The sequence below is a fragment of the Colobus angolensis genome, unplaced genomic scaffold (assembly GCF_000951035.1).
Source record: "Colobus angolensis palliatus isolate OR3802 unplaced genomic scaffold, Cang.pa_1.0 Scaffold324, whole genome shotgun sequence".
Classification (NCBI taxonomy): Eukaryota; Metazoa; Chordata; class Mammalia; order Primates; family Cercopithecidae; genus Colobus; species Colobus angolensis.
Genome location: NW_012116533.1, coordinates 2,438,678 through 2,454,585, shown reverse-complemented (window position 1 = coordinate 2,454,585; position 15,908 = coordinate 2,438,678). Strand labels below are relative to the sequence as shown.

General features: G+C 39.3%; 1 protein-coding gene across 5 annotated transcripts in view; it reads left to right on the top strand.

Moving 5' to 3' along the window:
• The first annotated feature begins 7,854 nt into the window (after positions 1-7,854).
• Positions 7,855-15,908, top strand: part of CHRDL1 (chordin-like 1) — a 115,289-nt gene continuing 107,235 nt past the window's right edge. For 3 of the 5 annotated variants that reach the window (XM_011951686.1, XM_011951684.1, XM_011951681.1), the window contains exons 1-2: positions 7,855-8,248; positions 11,755-11,882. In XM_011951686.1, coding sequence (XP_011807076.1) covers positions 11,789-11,882 — 94 coding nt within the window. In that variant the 5' untranslated portion in view covers positions 7,855-8,248; positions 11,755-11,788. Of the gene's footprint in view, positions 8,307-11,754; positions 11,883-15,908 lie in introns of all 5 variants that reach the window. The other 2 variants (XM_011951685.1, XM_011951682.1) reach the window with 1 other exon arrangement.

Below are 15,908 nucleotides of genomic sequence, written 5' to 3'. Positions count from 1 at the left end.
AATGTAAGAGTGACTGTTTAGATTTTCAGATTTTCTTGGCAAAGCTCCCTGGACGTGCAGATTCTCTGCTAGGTTTTTAAATCATCCAAACACAGAGAACACTGGAGATGAGTGTTTGACTATGTCTACATGATGCCTAAACAGACAGTTGATTCAGTCAAAAAATATTATTCATGTTGCTGGTTTGGCAACACAACCAGTTGGTGGACTGAATCTTTTGCTTTTTAACTCCTGAGAGGCAGTGTGAGGTAGAAGAAATAAGCTCCAGACTGGCTGTCAGAAAACCTGGCTTCCAGACTTGGTTGTGCCACTTATCTTCCTCTCTGGGCCTCAGTTTTTTTCTCTGTGAATTAATCAGATTTGGACTAAGCCGTCTCTAAGAAGCTTTAGAGTTTTCACCTTCCAGGGTAGTATTCTATGCACAGTCACTTTCCGGTATGGGATAGGACAGGATGATGTCCCCGCCTGTGGTCTTTGCCATATGAATATGAGGTCATAGCCCTGCAGTTCTGGTGTGAGAAGAGATTTCTGGATGTGATTCACAGCCTATTTCAATATCTCTCTGAACTTGGGTTCTAAATGGGCAGCTTCCTGCTCTCCGCAGTCCCTTCCCTTAGTCTCCTTCCCATAAGGAGAAAAACAGGACAGCATTCAGTTTACAGGAAGAATTCAGCAGTACTATTGGGTTCCTGTACTGTGTCTTCTGACCTCCTCAAGGAATCTCTCATCCTTCATTAGCCCATACTTCCCTCTCAGATTACCCTACGCCCAAAGGCTAGGTAATTGACCTGTGGGATTTTTAAAAAGACATAGAGAACAAGGAAGTAGAGTTGATCTAAAGACAGGTTCCATGTCAAGTGTTGAATCTTACTTTTTCTGGTTGATTTCTGACTCATCCTATGAATAAGATCTCCTGGCTCATGCTCCTAACTAACTATTCCATTAACTCGGTGAAGCTTTTTGAGCAAATTCAAGCCAGTAGTGTTCCAGAGCCAGTTCTCACCAGTTTGTGAGAAGCCATTGTGCGCAGCTTTTACCAACTTCACATTAAGTGACAACACATTGTTACTCTGAAATTGGCCATGTAGGGGATATTTACATAACAGAAGTCGGAAATTGCTACAAATCAGGTATTTTTTCCTCCCTAAAAAGCCACTTCTCAGATGGTTATCACTGTACATAATAGTTCAAACTCAAGCATCTCTAGGGTTATGAAAGTAATGTGAATGAGTAAAACATGCCTGAGGGTAACAAAAGAGTCACAATGGGGAGTGGTGGGGACTGTGGCAGTCGGCAAGCACATATGCTGTCTAAAAGCAGCAGCTACTACTCTATTCCAGTCTGTGTTACTACGGAGAGATGTCGGCCCAGTGTTCCCAGCAAATCTACTTTTTATGAGAAACTGGAATCAAGGTCTTTTATGTAAAATCTCCCAATAATAAAAATTAAAGATTGTTTGGAACCAATTCAAATTTTGAAAAAAAAAAAAAAAAACAATGTGGACAGGCTCTCCTCAGCCCTTGGGTCAGCAGTTTACCATCTTTGCTTTATGGAATCTCTGGTTCCTGCTCTTATTCCCTGGGTTATAGCTCTGAAGCTAAGTTGCCGGCATCTTTCCTAATGAGAAACAAATTTTCTTTCCTTGAGAACTAATAGAATAGGCAATGTAGATCTGAGAATATCCAGGTGGCTTCTTATGATTCTACTCTGGCTTGAGTCTTGTTTTCTAGTCCATGTGACATGACGCTAGAGAAAAGCATACTAGCCCCAAATCTGCATCTAACATTTTATGATAGTGTCCAGGCACCAAGACAATAGCTAGTGCTTGTGCACCTGTGTGCAAGAAGAGAGTAATTTACATTTTGGCATTAGTTTCTTTACTGTTCCTGTTGAAGGGATGTTGGCACTCCACTCTCCAACTTACTCCCTGCGTTGAAGAATAGGGTGGGAAACTGGGTTAATTATTGGTTTTCTCTTCCTGCTTTTATCCCCACTCTCTTCTAAAGACAGACAAACTGAAGCTTGACTAGCTAATAAAGAACTTTACTGAATGTGAAATAGCTTTCACATTTGGACTAAGTGGATGGAAGCAGGGAGGGGAGAGTGAGGATAGAAACAATTATTGTGCACCTGCTATATTCCAGGCACTCCACATACATTAGGCCATTGAACTGCCACAGTTACCTTATCATCATCTCATTTTTACATACTATAAGGAAACAAGCTCAGAAAGGCTATCTGACTTTTTGGATTCTAATTCAAGTATGCTTGATTCCAAAGTCTTAGTTGTCTTGTTTCTTTGTGCATCATGTTACTTCCCTGAGGAGAGCTAGATGTTGTGGTTAAGACAATTAAACATTGATTTTTATTGCTTCTGCTTAAAAATAATAATAAATCAATCTGCTGCCTAGCTCTGGGAATAAAGGTGAATAATCTAGGAAGTTCATGGTGGTTCTAGGGAACTGTGGATATTTTGAGGTCCTATAGTAAGCTATCTAGGCAAATGAAATTTGATAAAGTGAATAAACTTTCTATAGGAATAGAGCTTCTAGAGGGGCAGTTTCTATTCCACCATATTGCATTTTTCTATGCATAGCATAACACTTGGACATATTATGTCTCCGATTTTTCATGACATCTTTGATTAAAAGTTTTAAACACCTTTGTATAACTGCTTGGAAATGCAGTTAAACTATCTGAAACAAATCTTCAGTCAGAAGTGGTGTATTTATGCTCTGCCCATATGACCCACTCATGGTGATGGTGAGGCACACTATAATTTTGCATCAAGAAATTCACTCCTTTCACCTTTTAGGTAGTTAATATAATCCTGTATACTATGATGAGTTTATCTTGATTTTAAAAAATAAATATGTCCCTGAAATTTTCTGTAAGCCAAATCTTGCTTTTACAATGGCCTTTATTATAAATCTGGAGATGTGTTTCTTTAGGAAAGGGATCACTTAAAATGCTTCCAAAAACTATCTTAAAATCACTTAAAAATTATTTCTATATGATAATATTCAGATATAACACAAAGCACAAATAAAAAAATATTTTGTGTTATTTTTGTTTGCTACAATAACTGAAAGGTATAAATAGAAAATGACAGCTTAACTTACAAGAATACATTAAACCAAAGAGAATCTGCTCCTTTTAATTCTACCTTCGAGAATCTATAACCTACTCTTGCTATTTACTTATTTATTTTTCCTAAAATTCTAGGCAACAGAATTGTTTTCACTGATGCTAACAGACAGTATTGAAGGTTATGCTGTAAAAATAAGCAACACATCACTTTTGTTAAGATTTCATTAGCCAAAGCAAATCCAATGGCCATGCTTAATTTCAAAAAGGGAAGAGGAGTAAAATCCTACCATGAGCTCAAAAGGAGGAAAGCTGGAAATATTAGATGAACCATACCAATTCTTTTTTCTAGCAGTTTTAGAAATGGCTAGCAGGAAGAAAATACAACAGAGAAAAATTTCAGTAACAAACAAGAACATATACAAATAACAAAAGGACTCATTAGAATATAGCTGAATAATCCTAAAGGGTCTTTAGAGAGAATTGTCAACTTCTATATATTGAATCAAGTGTCTGATTAATACAAACTCTAAGTTGGTGGCATCTTTTCTAAAAAGAGGTAAACCTATAGTACAATATACTCATCAATCTTTATGCATTCTGCCATTTTTTGAAAGTTAATTTAATAACCTGAGTTTTCTATGTCCCAGTGGGACAAGAAGCACTTAAAAGGCAAAAAGTTTGTGCTATCAAAAAATTGTTTTGTATATAATCATTTCATAAACTTAGACTTACATATTTATTTTTTAATTAAGTATGAGTTCTGCAACACACAGCATAGAAGATCAGCACACAATTACTTGTATTCATATATACTAGAAATGAGTGTGTGGAAACTGAAATTAAAAATACAATAACATTTACAATTGCTCCAAAGAAAAAGAAATATGTAGATACGAGTCTAACAAAATATGTATATAAGTCCCATGCTGAAAACTACAAAACACTTGTTAATGAAATCAAAGAAGACCTAAAGAAATGGAGAGACACTGTGTTCATGGATTGGAATGTGCAGCAAATTAAATCTGTCAATTGTGCCCAAATTGATCTATAGGTTTAATGCAATTTCTAGCTAAATTCCAGTAAGATATTTTGTAGGCATAGACAAGTTTATTCTAAAGTTTATGTGGAAAGGTACAAGACCTAGAGTAGCTAAAACAACTCTAAAAAAGAGGAATAAAGTGGGAGGACCCACTCTATTTGAAATTCAGGCCTACCATATGTCTACAATAATCAAGACTGCATGATACTGGTGGAGGCATAGACACATAGATCAATGGGACCGAATAGAGAAGCCAGAAATAGCTTCACACAATATGCCCAACCAACGTTTGACCAAGGTATAAAAGCAATTCAATGAAAGATAGCTTTTTCAACAGATGATACTGGAGCAATTGGACAAAAAAGATAGGCAAACTATGAATATCAACCTAAACCTCATACCTTTTATAAAAATTGACTCAAAATATATCATAATCAAATGTAAAACTTAAGACTATAACACTTTTAAAACAAAAATATAGAAGAAAATATTCGGGATCTAGAGCTAGGTAAAGGTTCTTAAACTTAATGCCAAAACACGATTTATATGACAGAAATTTGATACATTGGACCTAAAACATTAAAAACTTTTGTTCTGTGGAAGTTCAAGGGAAGAGGATGAAAAGAAAAGCTACAGACTGGGATAAAATATTTGTGAACAAGATATACAGGTGTCAAATAAACAATGAAAAGATGGTAGATATCATTAGGTATTAGGGAAATGCAAGTTAAAACCACAATGAGATATCACTATATACCTACCAGAATGGCTAAAATAAAAAATAATGACAACAAAAAATGCTGGCAAGAATGCAGAGAAACTGGATCTCTCACACATTTCTGGTGGGAATATAAAATAGTACAGTTGCTCTAAAAACAGTATGATAGTCCTTGCAAAACTAAACATGCATTTACCATACAACCCAGGAACTATATTGTTGGGTATTTATCCCAGAGAAATGAAAATTTATGTTTATGCAAATACCTGTAGACAAATGTTCACAGCAGTAGTAACCAAAATCTAGAATCAACCCTCCAATAGATGAATGGTTTAAACAAATTGTGATATATTCCTACCGTGAAATACCACTCAGCAATGAAAAGGAACAAACTATTGATACCAGGAACAACCTGAATGGGTCTCCAGAGAATTATATCAGGGCAGTGAGAGAAGAGAGAAGAGACAATCTCAAAAGGTTACATACCATATGATTCCATGTAACATTCTTAAATGACAAAATTATAGAGATGTAGAACAATTTAGTTGAGTAGTTGACAGGGAGTAGGGAGAGGAGGAAGGGAAAAGATAGGTGTGACTATTAAAGTGCAATACAGGGTATCTTTGTGGTAATGGCACTGTTCTATATTTTTACTGTGGTGGTGGTCACATGAATGTACACGTGATAAAATTGCATAGAATTATATGCATAGGCAAATGACTGCATATAAAACTGGTGAAATCAGAGTAAGATAAATGAATTGTATCAATGTCAGTGTCCTGGTTGTGTACCATATTTATGAATGATGTTATCATTGGGGGAAACTGGGTGAAGAGTATTTGAGATCTCTCTGAATTATTTCTTACAACTGCATGTAAATCTACCATTATCTTAAAATAAAACTTTTTAAAAAATGAGTATGATATTATGCTCTCATCCCTATTTAATAAGTAGAGAAAATAAGGCATGAAGGTAATCATCACTTAAGTTTCTATAAGACCTGGTAGGATGTCTAGATTAGGACTCGCCCAAATGGGAGTTCCCAATACAGAAATCAAGATTGGAACTAATACAAAATATCAGGATGACTAACATTTACACTAATGGAAAGCCTTTCAGAGAATTCCAGCAGCCCCATATACAGTTACCTGCAACTGCATAAGAGATCCTAAGCAAGTTCAATAGAATCAACTCAATAGAACCAATTGAGAATAACTGCTTGCTTTAAGTCACTAGGTTTTGGGATGGTTTGTTATGCAGTAATTAGAATTCTACACCAAACAAGGGGAGTGAGTGGTTGTAGCCAAACAGACGAACTTTTAAATCCCAGTGAGTCTATTTATTTTAAATGCCAGAATTTATGTTTGTCTCAGACTATCCCTTGAAACTCATTTTCCAGAATACTCTGTAAGCATGTTGGAAGTAATGATGGGAGTTGGGTAATGCACGCACAAGGTAAATTGAACAACCAGTCCTTGCCCTTGAAGAACTCACAATCTAGTAAGACAAAACATCACTGCATTAAACAGCATGAGAACCGTTGTAAGGCAACAAATCAGCAAACTCAAACCGATATACTACAGCACAAATTGAATGCATGTGGCAGTGTATGGCTACCCAGGCAGCAGGACGGAGGAAGACATTTTGGGCCCTGAAGGCAACATTGCAGAAAGGGCCCCCTTTCCTTTGTTAACAGTGAAATAAACATCTCCAGCAATGCAGGGGCTAGTTGGATACTATTAACACTTCGAAAAAGAAAAAGGAGATAACGTCCAGGGACAATTATTCTTGTTTTAATTTTTCTTTGTTCTCTGTTCCTGATAAGTGTTTTGTTTTTTGTTTGTTTGTTTGTTTGGTCTTGTTTTCTTTGGCAAGCCACAATTTCTCTGAGCATCAATTTCCTCATCTACAGACTGGAGATAACAACCAGAGAGTAGTGGGTTGAAAGTCAGGGCATCTGGATTGGAATCTCAAATTTGTCATTTACTAGCTGTGTGACCTGAGATACATCATTCTCTTCCCCCAATTTAGTTTCCTCTTCTGTGAAATGATGAGGTTAAGCTGAATGCTTCAGAAGTTCCCCACCAAATCTAACACTTGAGACCTCAGGTAGTTCGGTTGGTTTTGAGAATTTAAAAAGTAATGTTGAGGTATGTGAAAACACTCCGTAAGCCATAAAGTACTATACAGATGTTAGGAATATCAATATTTATCTAGTTCATCTAGAAAAAAGCCCTGCGGTTCTTCTCCAAATTTAGGGGCTTAAAATATTGTCTATCAAGGCAGCACTTTCCTGGACCTTAGAAGTTTCTGACAATTCTTTGCAACTATCACTTGTTGAATAAACACAAATTTGGAGTAGGCAGGCCCACCAAGGCATCAGCAGTGCTACTGTGATTTCAAAGTTGAGCTCTTGGCCCAACTTAGAAGCTTAGGGACTTACTAAAAAAAATAGTGGGTATGGTGGGTGGCACCATGTTTTCTTCAAGACACTTAACAGTTAGAAGAGGCCCTTTCCATGAAGCTTGGGAGCCCAGTTGGTAAGAGAAAGCGGATTTCTAATCACTGACCCTACACACACCCATCTCCACCCCGCCTTTAAGGACACCAAACCAAAGCTTTGTCACTCTATTAGCCACAGTGTGGATCTGGGAAACCCCCTGAAATGATAAGCAGCATGCTAGGGAATGATTTGCGAGGCCAGTTCATTCTGAGTCCACGGCACCAGCTCAGGACCAGACCAGGTGAACACCTCGGAAAAGCCTTGGTGCCGGAGGAGAGCGGGTGTGGGCTTCCAGGGAGGGGAGTCCGAGGGTAGTCGGTATCTTCAGGGCGTGCGCGAGTGGTTGGGGGCTCCTAGGTGCATCCAGTGCAGAGTGGGAGGAGAGACCGGAGGAGCTGTGCGGTCCCTTTAAGACCCCAACGCTCGCCTAGCCAAAGGAGGGGGCGCTGCAGTGGGGGCGGTGTGTGATGGGAAAGTAGCCGGCTGAGTCTCACACTTTCTAACGATTTTTAAACTTTCGGGCCGGGGGAGCAGAAATAAAGCCATTGTGCCGGGGCGGAGAAAGGGTGCGTGCTTGCAGCGGCTGCGTGCTTGCTGACTTCCCGCCAGCGCCCAGTGGCCGGCTTCTCGGGCCAAGTGGGGAGCGGGCGGGCGGGCAGGTGGCCCCGGGCCGCGGCGCCCGCGCCTTGGCTCTGCCCCCGGGAGCCAAGCAAGCCGCTGCTCCCTCGTGGTGTGAGGGCGGTGATGTTTTTCCTCCCACCCACTTTTGAGTTCCCCCTCCCCCCTCGCGCGCACTCTAGCTCTCGCCACAACCTGCGAGCCCCAGACCTCGGACGAGAGCGCCCCGGGGAGCTCGGAGCGCGTGCACGCGTGGCAGACGGAGGAGGCCAGTGCCCAGGTTAGTGAGCAGTGCCCGGCGCCCGCTTCCCTCACCTCCTTTTCCAGCCTTTGCACAGGTGGGTTGCCTTCTCTTAGCCGGAGCCGTCCCTGGAAGTTTCCCCAGGGTGCCCCAAATTCCCCTGCCACCCCAGCCGGTTCTATGGTCCAGCAGCTAGCAACCTGGATGGAGGTGGGGCCCAAGGCTTCTGACCAAAGCAAGTTGGGGGTCTCTGAATTCGAACTCACAGCTCGTCCTTCCCCACTCGGCCTGCATTTCTCTATGCTCTGACGCTTTGAGAGGTCACTTGGGTACTCCACCCTGAGCTACCCAAGGGGCTCTGCAGTCCCTTTAATCACTGCCTGTGTTACTGAGCCTGTTTTCTCATTTTGCTGATGAATATGTGGTAAAGTTAATGTAACGGGGTAGATGGGCGAAAGGCTCCCTATCCTGTGCTCTGGCCATCTGCCTCATTTTTTGGCCCTGACCACCGGGGTCAGAATTTGAGACACTAGGCTCTGAAAGCAACGTGGTGTATTGCCAGAGCATAGGGCCCGGAAAACCTGCTTTCCAGTCCCTCCCAGCCCTGCCACTAAAGATATTTGAGTTCTTTGTGTCCCCCCAGTGCCCATTTTGAAGGTGAAGTTGTGTGGAATGAAATGAAATGATAGAAAGGTGTTTTGCAAGCCAAATGCGAGGCATTGTTTGGCAGTCATAAGCAGCAGTGAAGGCATTTCCTCCAACAAGAGATACCCTGGGTTAAAACTGCCATTTTCAGTGGCAACACACCACCAGTTAACCGAACTTTTCTTGCTGGGTGGTAGAGTGGGGAGAGGATTTCAGCTGATGGACAAGGGCCTGAGACTCCAGTGTCTTTCTTATTGTTTGTGGGAAAGAAAATTGCTACCCTAGGGGCTGTCCCACAGATGATAGTCAATGTGAGATTACAAGGTCAGTCAAGCCTCTCGGGAGGATTAAAGAGACACTGTGGGGCGTGAAGAACTGGCTGACATGTGTTCATCCCTTATCCTTCCTGTGGGTATGTCTCTTTGCTTCTGTTCTACCCAGGAGACCTGTTCTGAAAGTGGGCTCCTGACACTTGATGGCCCAGATTGCCTTACACTCACAGCTGAGCAAGGAGCAGTTGGTCCCTTTGCTTAATGCAAATGAACAATGTGAATGCTTGTTTCATGGAAGCACCTTAATAAATACCTTTCTTTTGGTACTTGATACATTTCTTTCTCTTGTAAAACGCAGGAATTCTCCCTTCCCACCTCCGCTACCAGTGTTAGTTGCAGGGTTTTGGTTTTTTTGTTGTTGTTGTTGCTTTCTTGTTGGGTCCTGGATCCCCTGAAACATGTCAATGGCTACATGTCTAAGTAACCTGTAAAAGAGCCAGTGCGAGTTCAATGGCACAACAGCCTGTGTGAAGCAGACAGAGAGTTAATGCAGAAATAACTCCAGTTAACTGGGTCAAAGTATAATTTGAAAAATTAAGGACAGTTTGGCTCTTTGCAAGAATAAGAGTCGGCTAAGTTTGCTGAGCAGTGCTTGCTTCTGTTTACTGCTGCAGTCCCAACACATGTTTTGAACCACCCCCTTCCCCAAAAGAAAAAGCTGAAGAGATAAAGAGAAATTGAGCAGTGAGGAGATCTGGGGAGGGAACTCTTCTTGGTTCATATTTCTGCACAGAATACAAAGGCAGGACTTCAGGATCTTGTAAATCAAAAGTGAATATTTATAAAGCGATTCATTTTCTGATGTTCTCCATCACAGCCTGGGAGGCCACACAGATGACAGGAACGCCAAAAGAGATTAATTGGTCTCTAGTTACCAACTTTTTTATTTTCTTATAATATTAGTTGGGACCTAAGAAAGGCAAAAAAATCTATGAGCTGTTTTCTTGCCAACGTGAGTTAGGAAGCAATGCTACTGTTCGCCAAATCACCCAACCATTGTACAAGAAAAGCAGCCCTGTTGATTCTTGCATGGGGAGACCCTAAAACCGTGGTTTCAGAAACACCCACTGAAATCCATATATGAATGTCATAAATTGGATTTCAGTGGTTAAAAATCTTTCGGAGGCTTGGGGAATAAACTTATTAGAGTAGGCTCAGGAAGAACCTCACTGAGGTGGGTAGCTCTGTTAAATTGTTAATAAAAATGTTTTGTTTCAAAGAAACGTGGTAGCCCTGAAGGGACAGTGACATTCTGAGTGATTGAAAGTGGGCCACAAACTCACAGAGGGGACCAAGACATCAGAACTCAGGCCTTTGGGGGGGTAGGAACATGTCCTAAGAGAATTTGGTTCTTTAAGGAGCAGGGAGGAGGTAAAGAAAGAAGGCAGACAGTGCTGCAAATTTTGCCTGATAGCACAAATTACTCTATCATCAGTTCTTCCTTGGTTATGCATTCATAATTTGAAACCATGGATTTTGAATGACCCAGGCAACTTCATAGCATTTAAATAGGAGCTGTGCATCTGCTTCAGAGCCCAAACATATTCAGCTCTCCAAAATGATCGTTTTGCATTCCTTCAAGTTCTTTATGTGCAATATTTAGTTTGGACTCTCTGGAAAGATCAATGAGTTCATTTCCCGTTCAGATTGAATCTGGTGTTTTTAGAGCATTTCAATATTTTCAGATCACCCATTGGAAGAATTTTGCAAACTCTGTGGAAATGACCCGTGACTAGATATGAACTACTGCAAACTTTCTGTGTTCCAAGGTTCAAAAGGTTTAAGATTTCGACTCCTTATACTGGGAATGCCAATCTTATGTTTTGAAGAACTGTAGTTGCTTTAGTGGTTTTTTGCATGGTGGTGCAAGGTAAACAAAGTATTTAATTTGCCCAATTTCCCCCAAAAATGGCCCATTTGAAATATCCGTTTTACAATGGACTTCATGGGGGAGGAATATGTCTGAAACATTTTAAGCAATAAAACTTTTCAGGTGTTTAATTGCATCCATTTGCTAATTACATCTGTCTTTTCCAACATTAGTTGCCAAACCAAAGATCCTTGTAGATCTCATAGAGGACAGAGAAGAAACTGATCAATTTGTACTTCATTCCTAAAGGATTAATGGTAAAAGTAGTCTTGAAGCTAAGATTAGTTAACTTTCATTTCAGAAATTGGTCTCATGCCTGTTACTTTTACCTTGTTTGCTAAAATAACCGCTTTTGCAAACTAAAGTTTCCCTTTTCTCCCAAAAAAATTTCTTGAGAAATCAACTTTAATTCCCTTAGAAAGGAAGATTTCAAAATTTATTTTCATTTTCCTATGACTTGCCTGTAAGGACTTAGCCTCAGCTTTGGATAGGAATGCACCCTCTTTCACTTGAATTTTCGCCCACAAGCTTTGCAAGACAGGAGAGGCAAGTCCTTTATCTTGTGCAGGCAAACAATACTTACACTTATGTAAATTCTCTGGCATTTTTTTTTTCTAGAAGGTTAGAAGCCTGAGCATCAGTGACCTCTATCAGTTCCAGATCTGTGTTAAGTCTTTTTTCTGCTTTCTTCCCAACAGCTTGAAGGTTCTGTCACCTTTTGCAGTGGCCCAAATGAGTAAAAAGTGGAAAATGAGAGGCATGAAATACATCTTTTCCTTGTTGTTCTTTCTTTTCCTAGAAGAAGGCAAAACAGAGCAAGTAAAACGTAAGTGTCTTGCATTTGGAAAATAATACACTTTTTATAATGTCTTTGAAAATGTGGCTATAATCTGTAGCAATTGTGATTTAGCCCAAATGTGGCCGTGCCATTATTCTAAGAGAAGAAAGTGAATGTTACTGGTTTATGCACGAATTGATAAAAGAATGAGAGTTTTGAATCAGGCCAACTAAATTTGGGGCTGTTTTTCTGATTATCATGTAGTCTTTGTCTCATAGAACATATGACACATTAGCTTATTTTCTCTTTCCTGTTGTAAACTATACAAATCTCATTACATTTTACGTAACTCTAGAAATATCTGACAGATGAGCTGGAATTTTCCCAAATTTCAGACTCTTCAGCAAAGGCTTTCAGTTTATGAAAAATAATGACACAGAAAAGAAAAAAAAAAAAAGAAAAAGAAAAGCAGTCTCTGCCTATTCCCTTATGCTGAAAAATGAGGAAGGACGAAACCTTCCTATGAACTGGGCTCAGATGAAAAATCCTTTGAGGAAATTGAGATTCCAGGGACCGTTAGCAAATTGGATGCCATTTATTGAAAAGAACATCCCTGCAAAGCCAGGGAATATTTCTAGAAAGTCAGCGATCCGTGTAATGGGCTAACACATTGGAGAAAGCAGAGAGTGGCAGGAAGTGGGGGCAGGGGGGATAATTAACCCTCCTTGCTGCCACGTTTAGGAGATTTATGAGTAACTGTCGACATCTCCGTTCTTGCTGCCTTTGCACAGTGTGGGTCTTACCTTCTTTGGGCCACTTGCAGCCACCTCTGAGGTAGATACTTGCTCTAAATTTGAAGGAAAAGCCTAAGCTCTAGTTCTCCTTTTTGACAGCATCAAAAGAAGCACAAAGTGGAATTGGTCCAAGAGGGGCATTCTCTGCTCCACTGAGCTTATTCATGAGAAGGAGCTGTGAAAATATTCATGGTAGGAACTGAAGCAGCATCTGAAGCCCATCATTTAAACCTTTATCTCTTTTATCACATAAGTTAAATAGATCAGGCAGAAGGCTTGCTGACAAGGAGAACAGTGCCAAGCCTATTCCATCCTTAAGTGTGTTTCTGTCCCACTACAATTTTCATAGTAAATGTCGTCTTCTTCCTAGGAGAAGTAGTGTTTAATAGTGTTTTTGATTAGGCTTTTGAGCATGAGCGATCTATGGTGATATCTAGTATGATTGGGACACAAAAGGAAGTTTAGTGGGGCATGATCTCAGCAAGGAAGCTTGGATCAGCCTTTACTCTTGTATCCCTCAAATTGCATCCTTCTTCTACCACTTGAATATGGTTCATCTCAGAATCCTCCTCTTCTAGAAGCCCTCCTTGATTTAAGTGGATGTGACAGAAGCATCCATGCATTGTCAGCTCAGCTCACAGTTAGCTGGGCTTAGGGATGAAAAATTACTCAATAAGTACAATGTACATTATTTGGGTGATGGTTACACTAAAAGTCCAGACTTTATATCCATGTAACAATATATCCATGTAACAAAACTGCACTTGTACCCCTTAAATTTATACAAAAAAATCTTCCTGTCTTAGAGAGAAACTTCCCTTATAGCCTGTTAATGATGACCTCATGGGGAAAGCTTGTAACTCTCAGAAGACCATCTCTTATGGAAAGCCTTTCATATTTATGAAGAATTGAATAATATTATCCATGAAACTTAGACAAAGAAAGATGTGACTTAAAAAATAATTACAAACCCAAATCTACTACTTTCTAATATTTCCTTGTGCTGATGAATTTGTTCCAAGCCCTTTTGATATTCAGTTGGTGCCAAATTGATTATGTAACAGATGGCCTAGGGCACCAGATCTGGTCCAGTGTTTCAGGCTTATTGTCAGATGATGAGGCTAAGGTCATGGTCCTTCCCTTAATGAGCCACTGAGCATCATTATTTGTGTCCACGCCCAAGCTAACTGTTCTGAAGACATGCAAAATCATCTCTGCTAAAGAGAAAACCCCAAAGCATATGTCCTATGTATGTTGCCTTGATATATACATGCACATATACAAACACACACAATATGCATGCACAGAGATTTATATTGCAGCTCTAACAGTGAGAAGTTAGAAGCAGTGGAAATGTCAGTTCATAGATAAATAGTTACAAAAATGATCCAGGTAACGTAATGTAATGCTACCATTAAAAACACTGTTTATTGAAAATTTGGCGGCCCTGAGAAATGCTTGTTAACTTATTTTTAAGTTTCTTAAATTATAAAATTAATGTGTATGCTTATTATGCAAAACAACATGAAAGCATCTGAGCTTCATATGGAACATGTATCCCTAAACTCCCATTCCACTCTCCTGGGATAACCATTGTTAGTGGTTTGCTGTGTGTTCTTCCAAACTACTTTCTTTGTTTTATAAAATTATACATACATGTCTGTACAAGTTTTTGTTTTACAAAAATAGGATATTATATACACTTTTCTGTGACTTGTTTTTGCTCAATAATGTGTGTAGGACATCCTTCCATGTCAATACATTGCAATATAATAGTGCCGTATTCTTTCTAATGCCTGCATAGTTTACAGTTGCATAAGTTTGCATTGGGTTGTTTAACTAGTCTATATTTGTAGATACTGAGGTTGTTTCCGGTTTTTGCTGTTAAAAGTAAGGCATTTATCTTTAGGCACTTATTCAAGTATTTGTGAGAAATAGTCGAAGTGCATGTTCAGCTTTAATCTTGATAAGTACTGCCAAATTGCCCTTCATATAAGTTGTATTAATTTATGCTCCCACCATCTATGTATGAAAGTACATTTCTAATTCCTTCATCAATATTATAATCAATCTTTGTATTTCGGGGCCATTTTAATAGGACAAATAATCTGTCAGTTTTTCTTGGTACTTTTCTGTTTCTATAGCATCTTTTCAATTATGTATTAGTTCAATTTTATTTCTTCAGTGTATTGTCTATTTTTTAGTTTGGTTGCTTGTGATATTTATTTGTTAAAAACTTATTAACCTTTTATATTTTAAATATTTTTTTTGATATGCCACTTGTTTTAATTTTTAAGTTGTATCTTTCCCATATAGAAGTTTTAAAATTTTATGTAGTCAGACCTGTCATTCATTTTCTGTATGGCTTCTGGATTTCTTATTCCTAGGAAGGTCTTTCTCACCCTATATTTTTATATTTTCTTCTACCGCTGCCATAATTTTATGTTTTACCCATAGTTCTCTATTCCATCTGAAATTTATATTCCCGTATGGTATGCAATGGGGAACTAATTTTTTTTAAATCTCCGGATGGTAGGTTTATGAATGTTATTTTTGCTCACTTTTATGCTTCTGTCTATTCCAAAATTTCCACAATTGGCAAGTTTCACTTTTAAAACAGGAGAAAAGCTCTTTTTAAAGTAAAAGTACATCTTATTTCCCATATTTTTACTGTGCAATTCTAGAGACAAGTTGGTATGGGAGTAGATGAAGAAATAGAGGGGTTTTCTAAAATTAAAAAGGAAAGCAACTGGAAAAACTTCAGAAAATGGGTAAGAGTAGGTAAGGGTCATAAACTCTTCATGTCTCTCCTTGTCTGACACCATTTTACCAAAAGAAGGCAAAGATTTTTATCTTGCAGGGGCTGGTTAGAATATAAGCTTTTAGGTCAAGAATTGTGCTTTGTAGCCTGTTTGCTCTCCTATTTGGGGCATCAGGGTGGAATGACGGGGGATGCCATTATGATCAAAGATGCTCATTCAATTGATTCAGAAATCTGAAGACGTGGAAAAAATGCTTTGTTTGTGGAAAGCTCATCACAAGGAATGGTGAAGGTGGGTGCTGCCACTTGCTGGTAGCTAATTAGCCATAGTTACAATTTCTCTTATAAGAGGCAAGACAGACTCAGGAAACCCGAAAGTACTGATAGTGCATTGCAATGGATGAATGAGCCATTTGTTGCTTACATAAAAGTTTGTTACTGTTCAGCATCAGCAAGGTTTGAGGTCTTTAGCTGGGAAAAGGTCCTTCTGTATAACTCCATTATGCTCTGTTGTTAAAG